We start from the raw sequence: 19,507 nt of genomic DNA on the forward strand, positions 1-19,507 counted from the left end.
TCCTCACCAGTAGCAGGCCAAAAGATAACTTTCAAAAAAAAAAAAAGTATGCCAGCTAGCAAAGGGAAGCACTGTAGAGAATATGACTGCTGCTCAACCAATCCTGGATAAAGGCATTTTTTTTTCAGGTTGTTGAATGATTGTTGGAATAGGTAAAATCAAAAAAAAAAAAAAACCAGGAAAGCTAAAAGTGAAATACAATAAAGTGCAGAGGATTAAAAGGATGTTACAGTTTGTCTAAGGAAAGTCAAAAGTCCAGGTTGGGACTCGGGCAAAAGCACTTTGCTCTGACAAAGTTTATAAACACCAATACTTTTGCCTGCTTTGAGCTTTCTGAAGGAAAATGCAAATGTTATATGTGGCAAAGTACTCAAGTGACACAGACGTTGTGAAGGAATTACAGGAAGCCACAGCACCCTAAGGGCACAGCACCTTTTCCTGACCAGCTTATCTGCACTTATTTCTGGAATCTGTATGCCACACCTGCAGCACAACAATACAGGGCTAAAGCTACAGGAAAAAGGTTTGTGAGAAAAAAAATGTTTAACAAGATACGTTCACCATACATGCGCTTATTTCCTAGCGAAGCAAGTCAGCTTTCACAGTCAGCAACCAACAACTGCAAAATACCACTTCAACGTCTTCATATTCTTAAAGTACTCTACAGGCAGTACATTTTGTGTGCTGTGGCCTTGAAAGTTTTGGTTATTAAAGTCCCTGATGTGGAAGTATTTCTGTTTTCACGTTCTTATGGATCTGAAAGTTTTGACATCTTTCTTTAGAAAATATGACCTAGTGTAAAATTATACTTCAAATGCTATTACCACTTTTTTTACACATATTTTACTCCTGCTACCACTGTACTACTGCCTGTTTTTTTGTTGCAGACTGCTTCACTGATGTGTATGCATGATGCTTTGCGAACTACATTCTGGGCCACACACCTGCTAACTGGCAGAACACCATCTAGCATATCTAACTAGTCATCAAAAGTAAACAAATATTAACGGTGCCAAGTTACTTCCACAAGATGATGAAACTACAAACTAGTGGTAAAGTCACTTACAGTTAGATTAATCTGCCCATTTGGACAAGCATTGCAGATTGTTTCAGTAAGCATGGCTGATATTGACAGACACTTCTGCACACATACCTTCTAAATACAAAAGAAATTAAAATTTCGCGATAGGAAATTGTTAATGCCATCATAACACACAAGGATATACAAAGCTGCCAAATAATTGAAGACCATAAGTGTCATGCAGTGAGGGCCTATGCAGATATCCTTCCCTCACTTTAAATCAGAGCCAGTCAGCCTCGAGACTCAAGAACAGTTCACACACAGCCACTTACTAGTAATGCATTCTTGGTCCCAACCATTAGCTTTGTGGAATGTGATTTTCTTAAACCATTCATTAATTTGGCCCCGCCTTCCCCTCTTGAATTTCCCAATTTCATTTGCCCACAGATATAAATACCACAGCTTCATCTAATTTACATAAGTCGAGCATTCAAACTCTTTTCTCATATTTTAGTCACACCAATATTCTCACCATTTTTGTAGGTCTATTCCACCAGCCTACTCCTTCCCCATATAGCACTACTACAGCCAAACATAGGACACTAGTGCCTTGTACAGTGGAAGACAGCTGTTCTTTCTTGTCAACTGTACCGGCAATCCACCCTCACCAACATTCAGTTGGGCTTCAGTTATTGCTCTTTCAACTGTTTTATAACCTAAAGCTGGTGATTATTATAACAAAGGTCTTCTTCCTCTTTCCTACTTCCAAGGATAGCATCGCATAGCTCACATCCTTTCTGTGGATTCTATTAGGCAAACTGCAGAACTTTTCATAGGTTCATAGGTGTGTACTAGGCCAACGGCCCTGGAGCCTTTACAAGCCTAGCCCATAGATTACCCTGGCATCATGCCACCCAACCTTAATTCCCAGTGCCTCTGTCAAGTAGAGCCACTGGAGTGATCCCGGGGTGAATTTTCTATTTCCCATCCACTCATCAAGACTTCTTGAAGAGGGCCAGTGAGGCGCTCCACTTGACATGTATGGGAAATCTATTCCAATAGCACGGGCAGTCTCTGGATTATGAACCTGTCCCTGTCATATTTTTGTACTAAAATCCCACTTTCCTGCAACAGCTGGTCTCAACTGAGACTGGCCCCATCCACGTGACCACCACACAGGTCTTGATATAGTTGTTAAAATGGCCATAGCTACACTAAAATGTTTGAAAGTATACATATACTACTAATTATTTTAAAATGCTCACTTGCCATGTCTAGGTCAAATGATTTAAACAGCAGGCTTCTTTTCAGAAAAAGAAAGGAGGTCTGTGCAACAGATGGTGACCGACCTGCTTAACGTTATACACTGCTGAAGTAGAAGTGATTGGAATTGTATTAACACACTAAACTTTGTTAATGCACTTTTCCTCCCCCCCACCTATAAAGACTTAAACTTCTGATTTAGTAAACTGGGAACTCTAAAGCTACACTAGACCCAGGAGAAAAAAAAAAAAAAAAAAAAAAACACATTCCCCTCACTCAGATTTTTTTGGCCCGTTTCATTCGGTCTTCGATCACTATACTACCATCTTAACTACAAGTTATACAAGACCGCTCCTTCTTGTACTACCGTACTCTACTAACTGAGCACAATACTGCGACAGTAATTTACTCCCCACCATTGAAAGCATCAGTGCATATAATGCCCAATACCATGCCCAAACTGAAAAAAAATACAATTTCTATTATGTTAACAAAAAATATAAAAGTAGGCAATGTATAAAAGCAATTCAAGATCCTACAACACCATATCACCAGTAATCAAACTAATTATCAATTAAAGATGACCAATCTGCAGAAGTATTATTATAAGCAAGCAAAAAGTGATTACAACAGACCACTACAATGACCGCCTTTACTACATAAAGGTACTCATCTCAAAAAAATGAGCACATCTACTACGCAAATTAAGTTCCCCTCCTTTTCTGACCTGCTTATACAAAAAACTGCTGTTACCTCAACAACAAATAAAATTATACCACGACTGATATATACTGGTGTACTCCTCATAACTAGCAGTAATAACTAGGAAATCTCATTACTTACAGAAGGGTAGCTTCACATTTGCCAATTTTGCCACATGTGAAGAAAAATAAAGCATGTATACAATAGCTACAGTCCCATATGATATGAGCCCCTTTTATGTCATTATGGGACTACAGAACATTGACAAGAATAAGAAGACCAGTAATTTACACAGATACAAGATATACATGACCATGGCTTTCAAAATGACATGTTTCAAGAAAAAAAGCGTTCTCCCCCTTCACTTCCTCCTCTTCTGTATTTATTCTGATGTCACAAATAAGACAGAGCTTCCAATGACCAGTAATTGTTTTGTTCCAAAATGTCTTAGGGGCATGTACCTCTTGCTGTCATAAACAAATCCAGTCAGCCTAGATGACAACATACATTCCAAATGACCAAACAGTTGGTAATGAAGATCTAAAATTTGCTGTTGGCATTTTATGCATGCATCTGGTTGTGCCAGAAAATGGTGTACTGCTGGGTCACCCATCCACCCAGTGAATAAAGAAAAATAGCATGCATTTACTTATTTTACTTCAGCAACAAGCTATGCATACATTTCAGGAAGACCCTAACTAGCCATACAAAGCACTGCAACTACAAGTAAACCACCAACAGGTTATTACAGAACAAGCACAACAGATCACAGCAAGTTTCAAAACACTACCATCATCTAACAATCCTACCATCATCTAACAATCCTATTCTACACCTTAATTATATCCCAAGAAGTCTATTACCTTAAGTATGGGCATTTAATAAGAGATGAAAAGAAACACTAATAATGTCCTGGTTAATTATACTGCATGCTCCCAACTGCCTCACTTATCATTATAAAGAGCATTAAAGATTCATAATACAAAACCAATGATACTAATGCATACATCTCGCTTTCTTAGTGTGATTAATCTGGACAAAGCCAAAATTAACAAGGGGACAAATGCTGAACATCAGACATATATTTCAAATTCTGCTCTTATCAACTTACAAATCTGATAAGAGTAACAGGTTTTACATTAGCAGACAATTTATGAAGGGCCTGAAGTCTTCAACTCAAACATTTATTTAGTGACTTCAGTGCTTACAGATTTGTTAAAAAACGCAATTTTTATGATGAACACACCAAAAATGTGAGGCAAAGAGCTGGACAGTTTAGAGGTATGGAATGATGCATGCCATCACCCTAACTAAATTTATAATATTTATCAAGATCAGAGTACGTTTTATAGTTGTGGTTATGGACTACACAACTTACAGGAAAACATAAGCAGGTAAGGACATTTATTTATTTAAAGAAAAGACATTATTTCATCTGGAAAAAAAGTTGTTTCAAAAAGGTCTGGCTAACCCAGCTACATCAGTTTGTGATGAACGGAGAGACAGAAAAATGGGCCAAAAACAACTGAACATATGAAGCATTTGACAGTTTCTCACGGTTACGACACCTACAATACACTATTACTCACTTCCTGCACATGGGCAGAAACCAATCTGCTTCTGGAGTACCTCCCTTCCTCCACTACAGCACCTCAGTGTGAGATTTTTTCCCCGAGAAATACAATTCAGTTGCTTAAGTTCTCAACTCTTCCATAAAATGCTAACAAAAACAGGTGCTGATTACTACAGTTGAAATGCATGACAGACTAACTGGTGTCTGAATCTCCCAACTTAAAAAGAACGCCACAGAAGGCGCTAGTGTTAACACAGAGGGAAGTTTTTAACATTATGCAAAGCAAATCATATTGCTTAGAAACTGACTCTTGAAACCATGTACCATAAAACCCTACTAAAAGCAGTTACTGCCCTCAAGAATCGTAGACAGGATATTATTGCAGCATAAAGGCACAACTCTATCTACACCTGAATTCATTAACTCCTCCTATAATGCTTTAATCAATCAAAAATGTGTGCGACGAATATATATATATATATATATATATATATATATATATATATATATACACAATTTTAAGTCATTAGGAAGAAGTGCTGATCCTTACGTCATGCTTGCTATTTTCATCCACACCGGCTTTCTCGTGGAGTTGTACAAGGACAAGCGCTGCTACCAGCTGTCATCAAAGTAAAAAAAAAATAAGAAGATTTTTATCACTCACCAATCAGTAGTATCCACGTCCCTTGCACAAAATACACCTCAGTATATGGCACTTTACTTTCTTCAAGATGATAACCACAGAAGACGGAAATTCAGCCACATAGGAAATAAAAGAAGAAAACAATAGTGGGTGCAGGTTCTTTGTCTGCACTCTTAATACGCGAAGGACAGACTCCACTCCTGAGAGACACAGTACTAGCTGCACGGGAGAGATGCTGCTTTCACTACAAGGTCCCACTAAGCATAAAACAGGGGTCAGTACCGAACTACAGTGGAAACGCTCCTGCTGACAAGATTTGGGTTTACAACAAAGCTACTAGTCTTTCCTGTTTGAGCTACCGTAAGACCCTCCCCTCAACACCAATATAAAAAAAAATCACCTCTTGAACATTACCAATGGTAGCTGAAGATGGGCGTGGAAATGTCCCATTTAAGACCAGTTATCAGCAGGGGGCGGGGTTTGAGAGAGCGTTACTATTTTTTAAAGGTGGTTTGTATATTTGTTTTCTACCGGACTGTTTTAATTGTTTTTTTTTGTATAATGGTTGCTTTAAATACTTCAGCTATAGTTGCAGAGCATTTCCTGCGAAATAATGCCGCACAGTCGCTTATATATAGATTTATATATATATATCAGACACCACTAAACGTCATCAAAATTAGTTTTTGTCACTTCACTTTTCTCCAATAACTCCTCCAAACCACGGGCTAACTAAAAGGTACGTTGTTTACGTATATTTGCCTCGTGGTGTTACGTAGGTGGCCCTTATTGGTTAATTTTTATCCAATAGCGAAGGAGTTCTTTTTTTTTTTTTAAAGCTGTAGTCATGGCGGATCGATTAACTCAGTTGCAAGATGCTGTAAATTCGGTAAAGTTTAAAGTTTTTATATATATGTGGGTTTGATAAAACGCTAAAATTACAAATTAGTCATCGCTATATATTTATTGGGTTTAGATAATAAACCAGTAAATACAAATTGTAGTGTTAGATGGTGACTGCCTGTAACACGAATGTGTGATTTTGTATAGGGTTTCTCTAGGCTTTTTGGACAGTCGCAAACTATTGCAAGGATATGATTAAGTAGACTACTCTTTAGACTTTTTAGGGGGTAAAATAAGGGCTACTTACGGATTATTCATTGTGTTTGAGGGTATTAAGTTTGGGTTTCATCCGGTAATAGGAGTGGATACGCTAGTTATTGGAATTTAGATTAATCGTATATTTCAACGTCCAGATGTTTTCTCGTATTTTTGATTATTTGAAATTGTTAAATAATGGCGGAAGTTTTGAAAATCAGACTTTATATCCCTCAGAAAATGCAAGGTAAGGCGAAACCTGTTTTCTCTGTAATTGTAACTAATTTTCAGAGTTCGTAAGGACAGTATTTAAAATGTATTGGGGGGGGGGGGGCTTTGTTCTCAGTATTGTTGGCTTTGTCCAGACCTCTTGTGTTAAGAGATTGAGCGGTATGGATGAACTGTGGTCGTTGCAGTTAAAACGTTACCCAGTTAAATTATATAGTTAATTGCTTTTCAGTTTTTTTACTATAATTAGCAGCTGAGTGTTCATAATTACTAGTAATGGTAAGTTGTGGTGGCTGGAGACTTCAGTGTAAGGGAGTGGACTTAGTGGAGGGCTGCAGGAAGCAACTTAATGGGTGGGGTTAAGCGAATGAGGCGGGGCTTCATTCCCGCATGTGGATAATTATTGTATGTAATCGAAGAGCTGTAGCCATACTTTTTCATCCAATACTTTCACTAGGCACCTGATCAACTTATTTCCACTTCACTAATTCTGTAAACACCAGATGTCTAATATGGAGGAAGTGAGACCAGGTTTAGGTGAAGTGGACCCCTTTGATGCACATTAGCCCCCCCCCCCCACTTCCCCAGTATCCCTCCCTTGTTTGTTTTCCCCACATTTTGGCCTCACACCATCCAGATCAATTACTACTTTCTTGCTTTTTACTCCCCCACTACTTGTTAACAAATCCTAACTGGCCAAGATTCTACTTTAGTAAGTCTGGAGGATTTAACTGAATTAAGACTGATGTCTGGGATTGTGAGGAGCAGCTTGGAGCTTTTTCACTACCATTTAATTTAAAGATAGCCTGACCAAAAATTCGCACGCAAGAGCCAATTACTTGATGGAGTGGGATACAGCTCTGGCCATATCCCAGGGGACTGTGGCTAAGTTAATGCATTGAGTGTTTGATGAGCTTGCAGGAAGTGATGGGCTTTTTAATCTCACGTGGGGGACCAATATATGATGCAAAAAAAATCTGAGATTTTGCAAAAGTAGGGATGGTAGAGAGGGCATTTTGCCTGCCCACCCACACACACAGATGTGACCATAGATTACCGCCAGTTTTTATAACCATCTGTTCACCTCAAATCATTCATTGACATGTTAATGAATGCATGCATAAGTAATTGCCACACAGGAATTTGTTCTCAGCTTACTGCATTTAGAATATAGCATGCAACCTACTGCGCCTTCATCTGACTGAAATTGAGGAATGTTTCCTTTTATATACTTGAAAGTTGCTAGAATAACCAGCTTTGCATTAGTGTACATTTTCTGAAGGCAAAGTTTATCTGTTGACTGCAAAAGTCTGATTCTGTTACCTAAGAAGTTAGGTTGAGCGTTGCTGCCATTTCACACTGAGCTAATTGAAGGAAGGACACTGAGCAAACTCGAATCTATAGTATATAACATTAAGTATCCTGTTTATTTGCTTATTTTTTCCAAGTTATGTATAGCACTTTGTGTACTGTATATTTTTCTAGCTAGTTTCACTGTGTGAGGTATTAACTGGAAATTGTCCACTTTTATTAAGCATCTGTTGGGTTGTTTGTTTCTGATAACTTGTTGCCGTTAACACTCTAGCCCAAAGGTTCCTGGAGTTCATAAACTCAAATGCCATGGAACAACTTGTCACCATCCCCACAAGAGGAGAAAACATACTTGATCTCATCACGAACATGGGACCACAATGTTCAACACCGGAAGTATACCCCTCACTGGTGAGATCAGATCATAAACTAATCTCGCTGGTGGTCCTCATCCCGCCCCCACCTGAAATAAAAAAAAAAAAAAAAAAAAACACAGTGAAAAACTTCTCAAAAGCCGACTTCACACTTCTAAAAACTAGTGTGGTCTCCTTTAAGGCCCCTGAGCCGGTGGTAAACATTACTCAAACTGCTGAATCACTTACAAATGCCTTCTATCAGCACCTACAGGACTGCATGAATCAGGCAATCCCAAACAAAACTAAGACTCTTTGTGCCAAAGGCAAGCGTCCAGTCTGGTGGACCCCAGCCATAAACAAGCTCTACAACAAAAGGAGGAAGGTACTACAAGATAGAGCAAAATCCTTGAAAGGTAAGACACCCTTGATCATTATAAGTAAAAAACTACGAGCCATCATAAAACCATCCAAGGCAAATTTTGAGGGAAAAATCGCCAAGGACTCAAAAGACAATCATAAGGCCTTCTTTAGCTATGTTAGAAACCTAGGAGGAAACTCCCAGATATGCTCAGAATTAGTTCAAAATGATGTGAAGATTACTGAACCTACACACATTGCCAACATACTGGCTGACAGGTTCAGTGCTAACTTCTCTCCCCCCCCCCCCCAAAAGAGAGATATCTATACCAGAGGATTGTAGCCCCCCAAACATCTCTAATGCCCAGGTGAGAACTGCTCTCTCCAAGGCAAAAAACACAGCATCCATGGGACCGGATGGTGTCCCCGGCTGTGTACTCCACGAACTCAATGAGGAATTAAACCCGCAGTTAGGACAGCTGTTTAATCTTAGCCTCACCTCAGGATACGTACCCAAGGAGTGGTGCACGGCGACTGTGGTCCCACTTCACAAGGGCGGTGCCTAAACCGACCCTGGAAATTACCGTCCCATTAGCTTGACGAGCCTTATCTGCAAAGCCATGGGAAAGGATCATAATGGAACTCATAAATAAAGACATAGGGAACTTGCAGACTTTGGATCCAACCCAGTTTGGCTTTGTCAAAGGCAGATCATGCCTTTTAAACTTGGTTGACTTTTTCAAAACAGTCACCAAGGCCATTGATGAGGGTAAGGCAGTCCATACAGCCTACCTCTACCTGGCAAAGGCCTTCGACACAATACCCCACTCAGGTATCATCGAAAAACTCATCAGCTTGAATGTAAACCCATACATCACAAGATGGGTTGCAAACTGGCTAAGTGACAGAACCCACAGGGTCAGAGTTGCTGGCGCCATGTCAGACTCAAAGCCGGTCACAAGTGGTGTCCCACAAGGCTCAGTCCTGGGTCCACTCTTGTTCGGCATCTACTTTTCTGAAGTACAAGCAAACACAGGAGGGTTATGGCTGACAAAGTTTGCAGATGACTGCAAACTGGGCGCCATACTCGAAAACACATCTGGCACAGATATCCTTCAGAAGGGCCTCACAGAAACGGATAACTGGTGCCAGAGCCATGGCCTAAAGTTAAATGCCAAGAAATACATAGTCATACCCTTCGGGAAAAACAAGGTTACCCCTAGCTACCATATAGGTGGTAATCCACTGAGCACAGAAGAAGTTATCAGGGATCTGGGGACCCAGGTTGACAGTAACCTTTCATTTGACACTCACGTTGCTAAAGTAGTTGGGAAGACCTTCTACATTGCCCACCTGATCATGAATGGATTCACATCTAGATCAAGGGAGGTCATCGTCCCCCTGTACTCATCACTATGATTGAGTACAATGCCCCATTCGAAATGTATCTGACCCGACACCTGCAGCAGCTGGAAAGGCCCCAAAAGTTCCTCACCAAAAGGATAAAGGGTCTCAAAAATATGTCTTATGCTGCCCGACTGAAAGAACTCCAGCTCTATTCAGTCGCATACCGCTTGCTCAGAGGTGACCTGTGCCTGACATACAAGGCCATGTCAAACCCAGATTTGATGAATATGCTTCACCTCAAAAAATCTAGATCCCTCAGAACCACAAGGGCGGGAGACTTAAACCTTGACACTGTTATTAATAGAACGTGCTGGAGGGACAGATTCATCATCCAGAGACTCCCTATGCTGTGGAACAAAATCCCGGTACATGTGAGGCAGAGCACCTCGCTGGCCTTGTTCAAGAGGAATCTTGACCAATGGATGGGAGATCGCAGATATACCCCAGGGATTACTTCAGTGTCACTGCTTGACAGAGGCACAGCAAAATAATAGGCATAGTTTTCTTCAAACCAAACTAAAGGGGTGGCGAAAGCCACATAACTATGGGCTAGGCTTATAAATGCCCTTGGGCAGATAGCCTAGTATGAACCTATGAACACTTTCTGTAGAGGCTCCTTTAGCTGTTTAAATCTGTCATATTAAAGGTTCACTGCTGCTTTTCTGCTGTGAGAAACATTTCTGCAGTTTGTTTCCCACCCTCCCTATTGGTATGGTGTTCTTATAGTTGGTGGCTTTGCAGTTGCCTGCCCTTACTGTAAATTATATTGGTTCATAGGTTAGTACTAAGCTAACTGCCCTTGTGAGCTATTTTAAGCCTAGCCAATTATCCCTTGTGAGACTCAAACCCTGCACCTTGTGTTTGTAAGGCAAACACCTTAACCATTAGGCCACCCTCCTGGGACCCTCCTCCCAGTCTAGTGTCATTACCTCATTCTACCCAATACAGGGAGAACATTTGAGAAGGCCAATCAGCTTAGTTTCTGCTACTCCTTTCTCTCTTTCCACTAAAAAAAAAAAAAAAAAAAATTTCTGAGCTTGTTTCCTGCCTTTCCTGTTGGTAGTCTAGTCTGGATATAGATTTGCTGTGTCCAGGACTATTTGTAGGCTTCTAGGCCCCCAAGCCTTTGTGTTGGAGGGAAGCCTTCTAGCTTAATTTAGTTTCTTAGAACTAGCCAGTTTTTTGTTTCAGCACTCGAGTCTGTTTCTTTGAGCTCAGCACTTGTTCAGAACTTATTGTAAGCACTAAATAAGCTACAAATTACTACAGCACTCAACTTTCCTCACTGTCTATAGGAAAACATTTTCTAGTACTTAACAAGTAAGCACCTATCCAGGCATATCTAAGGGTCAGCTCCCGGTGTTTTCTCCTGTCTACCTGATTAATCTGGGCATCTTGGGGCAATGCAGTAATTGCCTCATGTACACAGACAACCCTCTCCTCCTACCACCCAACACTGCAACATGTGAGAGATGCACTTGTATAGCCAGACTGGAAGCAAAGCTCTCTTCCTTCACCCAAGACTGGACTATACAGTGAAGAGGAGAAGGTAAACACTTGCACCACACCACACTCAGCACATAGTCCCTCAAAACCTACACCACCAAAACACACCCATAGAAACACAAAACACACGCCTACATTCGCGGAGGCTCTCTGTAAAAACCTGCCCACACAACAGGGACCTCCAAAGCAGAAACACAAGCAACCTCCAAACCCATCACAACCCAAATGACGCATAGCCCACAAACTCTGTGCCACTCAACCACAGCCCATAAGGCATAACGTACCCAACACTCTAGTCCTAGGTGAGACTGTAGTCAAGCACACTGATGTTCCACTCACCAGGCTAAACAAGGAGAAAGTTACTGTCAGCTGCCTGTCGGGTGCCAGGATCCGCCACATAACGCATGCACTCGGGTCACTCCACAACAAGTACAAATATGAGTCTGTCATTGTCCATGTTGGTGTGAATGACCTGAGATGTACCTCCTTGGACTACATGAAAAGGGACATGGAGGAGCTGTCCGATCTTGTAGCCCCAGCAGGTATGACCCTAGCCCTGAGTAGCATCCTGCCTTCACCCAGAATACCACAGTACAAGGACAAAATGGTCATCTTCAATAATTGGCTAAGCTTCTGGTGTCATTCTAAGGGGATCCAGGGGATGACATGATCGACAAACCGCAATGCTTTGCTAGAGATGGCCTGCACCTGTCACCCCTGGGATTCCGGATACTGGCTAAGGCTCTAGCCACCCCCTATAGTGCCTTTTTTAGGCAAGGTTCAAATGACAAATTCACCACCCTAGCGGGTACAAGCAAGAAGAATCTGAGGGTATTGCCACTCAATGCTAGAAGTCTAAACCTCAAAATGCACTCTCTTGAGGTTCTCTTTTAAATGGAGAACATCGACATCTGTGCAGTGGCAGAGACCTGGTTCAAGGCTCCATAGATTACCCCTGCATTACCAGGCTATAATTCATACCACACCTTTTAGCCACCTAACCTGGACCGAAACACTAAAGGTGGAGGTGTGTCCATATTCATTAAGGATATCCACACCTCCAGGCTAGTTGCCCAGCATAATGCAACAGAGATTATCCAAGTGCAACTAACTCTGGGCAAGACCGGAATCCAAATTGTAGCTTGCTACAGATCCCCCACCATGCCCCAGGATTCCCACTCCATTTCTTAATGCACTGGAAAATATTAGGGTACAACCTAACGCCCTAATAATGGGCGATTTCAACTACCCTACCATTAACTGGGAAAACTACTCGTGTACCAATGCTTGTGCTAAAAGTTTTCTGGAATTCATAAATTCCAATTCCATGGATCAGCTTATGCACACCCCCACCAGGGGCAGCAATATCCTAGACCTGGTTATTACCAACATGGGCAACTGGTGCTCCACACCAGAGGTCAATTCCTCGTTGGTCAGATCCGACCACAAGCTAATCACCCTAGACATCCACATCCCTTCCCTACCCCCCCATTAGGGAAACCACAGTAAAACATTTCTCCAAAGCCAACTTCATGCTTCTTAAGACAGAAGTGGCAAACTTCGACACCCATACTGACGGACAATAGAGGTATGACTGCTGAATCCTACACAAATGCACTTTATAAGCACTTACACGAGTGCATGGATCGTGCAATCCCCAACAGAACCAAGATGCTATCCTCCAAAAAAAGGAAGCCAATCTGGTGGTCCCCTGCTATAAACAAACTCTACAGCAGAAGAAATTAACTGTTGCAAAAAAGAGTAAAATCACATGATTGTAGAAACTCCCTGGTCAGCCTCAGTAAGAAGCTGAGATCCCTCATAAAATCCTCCAAAGCTAGTTATGAAAACAAAATCGCCACTGACTCTAAAGACAGCCACAAAACATTCTATAGCTATGTCAAGAATCTCGATGGCAACACTCAGATCTGCTCTGAGTTACAGCACAATGGCACTAAATATACAGAGCCAACTGATATTGCCAACATCCTGGCAGATAGGTTCAGTGCTGACTTTAGGGGCCCATCTCTATGCCAGAAGAATGCAAAATTCCTGTAATCACGGCTGCACAGGTAAAAAACACGCTATCCAAAGCCAAGAACACAGCATTCATGGGACCCAACAACATCCCGGGCTATGTTCTGCATGAACTACAGAATGAACTGGCACCCCACCTAAGTACCATGTTCAATCATAGCCTCACCTCAGGCTATGTGCCCACTGAATGGCGCACAGCGACAGTTATCCCACTCCACAAAGGGCGAGCCACCACAGACCCCAGAAACTACTTCCCCATTAGCCTAACGAGCCTGGTCTGCAAGGCTATGGAACTTATAAACAATGACCTTTGTAATCTCCAAACTCAGGACCCCACCCAGTTTGAGTTTGTAAAAGGCAGATCATGTCTCCTAAACCTGGTAGACTTCTTTGAAGCAGTCATCAAAGCCGTAGATGAGGGTAAGGTGGTTCACACAGCCTATCTAGATCTTGCCAAGGCTTTTGACACCATCCCCCACTCTGGAATTGTAGATAAACTCACTAAACTAAGTATAAATCCCTATGTCACAAGATGGGTTGCCAACTGGCTCACTGACCGAACCTACACTGTGAAAGTAGCAGACTCTAAATCCAGCTTCAGACCAGTGACAAGTGGAGTACCACAGGGTTCAGTTCTGGGTGGTATCTACTTCTCCAAGTGCAGGCGAACACGGAAGGTCTTTGGCTAACGAAGTTTGCAGATGACTGCAAACTAGGAGCCATAATCAAAACTTCAGAAGATGTGGATATCCTACAAAAGGGCTTCGCTAAGATAGATGCCTGGTGTCAAAGCCATGGCCTCAAGCTCAATGCCAAAAAGTGCATTGTCATCCCTTTTGGTAAAAACCCGGTACCCATGAACTACCACATAGGCGGTAGTCTACTTAACACTGAAAGTGTGATGAGACCTTGGGACACAGGTGGACAGTAGTCTCTCCTTTGATAATTACATCCCCACAGTAGTCAGGAAATCCTTCTGCGTGGCACACACCATCACAAAAGGTTTCTCATCCAGGAAAAGAGGTCATTGTTCCCTTCTACTCGTCACTCATTAGACCCATTATATAGAGTACAATGAACCTTTTGGCGTGTACCTCACAAGACCTCTACAACTGGAAAGGCCACAAATACCTCACAAAGAGAATTACTGGCCTCAAACAGATGCCCTATGCAGACAGTCTAAAAAAAACTGCAGCTTTACTCCGTTGCATATTGCCTACTCAGAGGCGATCTCTGCATAACAGACAAAGCTATGTCCAACCCAGAGCTTTTAGACATGCTCCGCTTAAAGAAATCCCAATCCCTACGAGCTACACGGTCTAGGGACCTAAACCTTGTCACCACAATAAACAGAACATGCTGGAGGGATAGATTCCTGTCCCAGAGACTTCCCATACTCGGAAACAAGCTTACCTGTCTATATCAAACAAAGCTCCTCATTTGCGCTCTTCAAGGAAAATCTTGATGATTGGATGGGAGATAGGAAATTCACCCCGGGGATCACTTCTGTGGCTCTGCTAGACAGTGGCATAGGAAAATTAATTTTCTTTGGGTGGCGAAAGCCAGGGTACCTTTGGCTAGGCTTATATAGGCCCTATGGCCAATAGCCTAGTACCTACATATGAACCTATCAGTGACATCACACACATTGTAAGAACACAGATCACAATTCAAGTCAAAATCAGAAACCATTTAGAGCCTATGTAGTGCTCCCTGCGCGCGCACACATAGTTTAAGTACTTGCCTTGCCACATACTGGCAGTGTCAGGTCACTTCCTTGTAACAGCACCATCTTATTCCCAGTCTTGTGAGTTGGTGTTAATTCCTTCCTTTCAATGTCATCATGTGAAGCAGGCTGAGCCAGTAGGAAGAGCTTCTCGGTGTTTCATACAACAGTCCAATTTGCTGCTTTTTTTTCTGATCTTTCTGCCTCATGCAGAAGTCAGGAAGACCTGTAATAAGGTATGCATGTTTTATTCTCCATATGGAATATAAGTAGCGCTGAGCCGAGAACAGTCCGGCAAGCATCTTGGTTGCAGTAATGTTGAATTAAATTTTATAGAGAAAAGAAACTTAATGGGATGGGGAACTGCGGCCCAGCAAGCCAGTGCCATGAGCTGCCCTTCATGGTAAGACATAACCAGCTATTGCAATAACAGAAATTTGCATGAAAAAATGTAATAAACTTGCATGGAAATCATTAGATCATCAGTCATAGACTGAACTGAGACCCTGTGATTTACCTAAAGCCAGCCATACCTGTCATCATCTTTGCTGAAGAATTATAGACAAAGCCCATGTCCAAAATCAGGGACAGTTTTATATATTTGAATAGTTAATTGAGCAAAAATTCAGTACAAATTTTCTGGAAAAAAGTGTATGAAACTAATGATTGGCAGTTACCACAAAATCACACTATGATGGGGCAGGGTAAACATACAGTTACCACAAAATCAAAAACTTTATGATGAGACGGAGGAAAAATGAGGCACGATTAGGGACATTCTGGACAAGTGAGAGATTTTGTTCTATCATCTAACTTTTGTGTGTGTATGGTGACTGAGGTTATTAAAACCAGAATAAGAACAGACTTATTAACTTAGTAGAAATTTTTCCTTCTTTAATACCAATTGTTTCATCTAGATTTACTGATAGTCACTTGTACAAAGGTATACTAATGTTAAGTAACTGAGGTAAGCCTATATAGTGATGTTTCATAATAACGAAGTGCATGAACATTATTCCATAAGGGAGGTAAGCCACTAGATATCTCCCTACTAAATGTGTGGTACCTGTTTCAGCCTAGTCTGAGTGGGCAAAATGTATATGTATTTTTCCACTCGCCCACTGCTGTGAGTTGTAAAGGCCAGTGCACTGATTTTAATGATGTGAGGGTGAGAGGTCATAGCTTTAATTGTTTAGGAAGCTGTATCTCAGCACAGTGCTCTTGTAGTCCCCACATCATCAGCCCATAGTTTCTCTGATTTGATAATAAATTAACCCACTTAATTTATGTAAAGTGCTGCCATTCCTTGGTATGGAGGAGGCCTATTTTAAGCAGGTTATCGTTCTATAATCTTACAAGCTAGCAGAGAGCTCTATGTATATGCTTACTTTGCAGTAAATCCTCCTTCCCTCACTTTACTGCACTCATCTCTATGATTTGCATTTCCTTTGTGTGTAGTACATCCGCTAGTAGCGCACTGTTGCTTATGCTGGTTCTGTTTTAGTGAACTGGTTGCTTGTTGCAGTAGGGTAGTACATGTCAAATATTAAGTTCCGTCTGCCCACTGAATAATCGTATTACTTATTTTTAAAAGGGTATGTAGAATGGTCCTGGGTTGTTTTTCAGCTATGACCGCCGCACTTTGATACTAAAACACATGGTTAAAATTGCATAAAAAAGCAACTTAAAAAGGTACTGGAAAGTATTCATTAATATTATTGTAAGATACTATGAACAAACTTGTTAAGCTTTGTTTCTTACTTGGCTATCTAAGCAGTAAATTGTGACAATGCCATCATTGCACAAAGTTGTGACAATGTAATCATTGCACAAAGCATAGTTTTGTTAACAGTACTTAAACTGCAGTGTGTTTGTTTTTTTGCTATAGTAAAAATTACAGAAAACATTTGCATTGCGGCAGTGTGATCTAATATGAAAAGAAATGGGCTTGTTTACAATACAGATACTTTGTGTATGATGTTAGTGTTGAAGTTTGCCTTTGACAGTGAAGAAAGAGCAGCTGTCTCTTACAGATGTTCGAATTTGTTCCATCTAAATATTTGGTGTGCAGCTTGTTTTCTAGCACTTGTTAGATTTATTCCCGTTTTGCATTTACAGTTGTCTTTTCTCTGGTTACAAGGCTGAATAGGGTACTTGGACACTTTAGTTATTTTGAATTCTGAGGTATGTTGATGGCTAGAGAACTGCAGACTTTAAGCCTGAGTTAACTGGCTATAGAACAGTAGGTTTTAATTTGTTTGCCTTATCTTATTTGCTTGGAGTAATTTTAAGGGAGAGCTTTGCCTCTAGTGCAAAGCCACGATAATTGTACTTTTCAGTAACAGTGATTTTGGTCCTTGTGTGGTTAGTGTTCAGTTATGATAGTTTTGGGGAGTATTGAGATGTACCATATAATAAAACTTGTTTTTTGAAAATCAGCGAGATTGATTTTACTGAGTGGTTTTGACCAGATGTAACACTTGACATCAACGTATATAAATATGGATTTTACAGTGGAAGTTCCTTCTTTTTAAATGAGAACAAAATGGGTCCAAGACAGGACGCATGGAAGACTAAAATGTGAAGTCTTCTAAGAAAAGGTTTCCTGTAAGAACTTCAAGTTCAAGCTGAACGGCTCAGCAAAAAGTTTAAGGTATGTGTGCAAAAGCCATTTTATGCAATTTTAGAGAGCTATGATGAGCTACATTTTGGTAAGCCCTTTTCTTGGCAAATGAGTCTGTCCTGTGAGGTTACCATTTCCTAATGTGGAATATGTTTTGCTAGTTATAGTATAGATTGATGTAAGTCTATTATGTCCACTTTGAAGCCATTTTATTTATCAGGTAGTAGGTCAGCTTTTTGATTTTATCACGTTTGTTTATAAATATTTGTTGTATAACCAAGAATTAAGACTAGCCTACAGTCTGGGGGAAGGACTTTCATGAACGTCTAAACTGTGAGAGATCCTGCCTGTGATGAGGAATAGGATGAATATGTGGACAAGAGGCATGTTAGTCATTTGGAAATCTATTTTTTAGCACATTACTTAGTTCTCAACTTTAAGTAGTTTTTGTATCTAGCAAGAAAAGGTCCTGTTGGAGAAAGGAATTGTTTAGAGGCCAACATATAATGTCATCTCTCTCACTGAGGATTATGTTTGGTACTCCATTGCAACTGTCAAACTCTTTTTAACCAAAATAATCTCAAAACATGCATGGAAAATGACTGTATATAACTGGCTTAAGCAATAACACTGCCCCCAGATCACAGATGGCACTGGCCATTTAATTTATATTGCATGCACTGAGATTTGTTTCTCGACATGTAATGAAAAGCTTGTAGTACCACAGCTTGTAGTACCACTGTCTGGAACTAATAAAAAAACTAAGTAACAAATATTTTTCCACCAAATGTACACAACCTTACTTCCCCTTAGTACTCAAACCCAGTTCTTCACTTCTTTCTCAACCTAATCTTTTCTCCTCTCTGTACACAGTAATGACTTTCTCACTCTTCTCTTGCTAACTACTACTTTTTATTTGACATTTTTGTTTTCTGGGAAAGTCTGGGTAGGAGACCCATTTTCCGTGGAAGCCCAGGGAGAAAAGCTCCACTGACAAATTTACAAAATAAATAACTGTGGTAATAGGCAGAAGTACAACAAAAAATATAAAAATAGTAATACATTTTGCATTAATTGTCTGTTTTATTTCATATAAATTAAAAACAGAGTATATTTTGAATGCAAGCAGACATAGGTAAAAATTGTAGACAGTTTGAGAAAGATAAAATGAATAGTTATGGCATAGAAAAATGAGGTGAATCTGAAGAGAAATGGAAAGAGCTGTACAGAAATGTTAAGGAATGAAGCAAGAAAGAGATGAGAATGAGAGAGGGTATGGTTTCAGAGAAAGGAAAATGTAGTGGGTGGCACACTGGCACAGCGGTTAACGTTGTCGCCTCACAGCAAGAGGTTCTCCGGTTCCATTGTCAGATGGGGTGCCTTCTGTGCTGAGTCTACATGTCTTCCCTGCATTTGTGTGGGGCTTTCTCCAGGTGCACCGGTTTCCTTTCACATTCCAAAGACAAGCATCTAGAGCGTTTCTCCTTGGGCCTCTGTGGAAAATGGGCTGTGTCCCAGTAGAAATTGTGATTTGTTTGTCCTCCAAAATTTGTAGCCTGCTTTAACCCTCCTTGTTTTTATCTCATAATTTCTTGCAACTGTACCTCAGAGGACTTCATTTCTGAGTAGCCTTCTTAGTTTTATTGGGCTTTTTAG

General features: G+C 40.7%; 2 protein-coding genes across 4 annotated transcripts in view; one reads left to right on the forward strand and one right to left on the reverse strand.

The window, feature by feature from the left end:
* Window positions 1–5,938, reverse strand: part of STK38L (serine/threonine kinase 38 like) — a 721,763-nt gene extending 715,825 nt beyond the window's left edge. For all 3 annotated transcript variants that reach the window (XM_044087725.1, XM_044087724.1, XM_044087726.1), the window contains exon 1: window positions 5,224–5,938. The gene's annotated coding sequence lies outside the window, so the exon portion shown is untranslated. The remainder of the gene's footprint in view (window positions 1–5,223) is intronic.
* A 56-nt stretch (window positions 5,939–5,994) lies between these two features.
* The window catches only part of MED21 (mediator complex subunit 21), a 125,186-nt gene continuing 111,673 nt past the window's right edge, over window positions 5,995–19,507 (forward strand). The window contains exon 1 of the mRNA XM_044087727.1: window positions 5,995–6,091. Coding sequence (XP_043943662.1) covers window positions 6,050–6,091 — 42 coding nt within the window. The 5' untranslated portion in view covers window positions 5,995–6,049. The remainder of the gene's footprint in view (window positions 6,092–19,507) is intronic.

Source organism: Protopterus annectens, chromosome 11.part0 (assembly GCF_019279795.1).
Source record: "Protopterus annectens isolate FY-2018-M chromosome 11.part0, PAN1.0, whole genome shotgun sequence".
Taxonomy (NCBI): Eukaryota; Metazoa; Chordata; order Ceratodontiformes; family Protopteridae; genus Protopterus; species Protopterus annectens.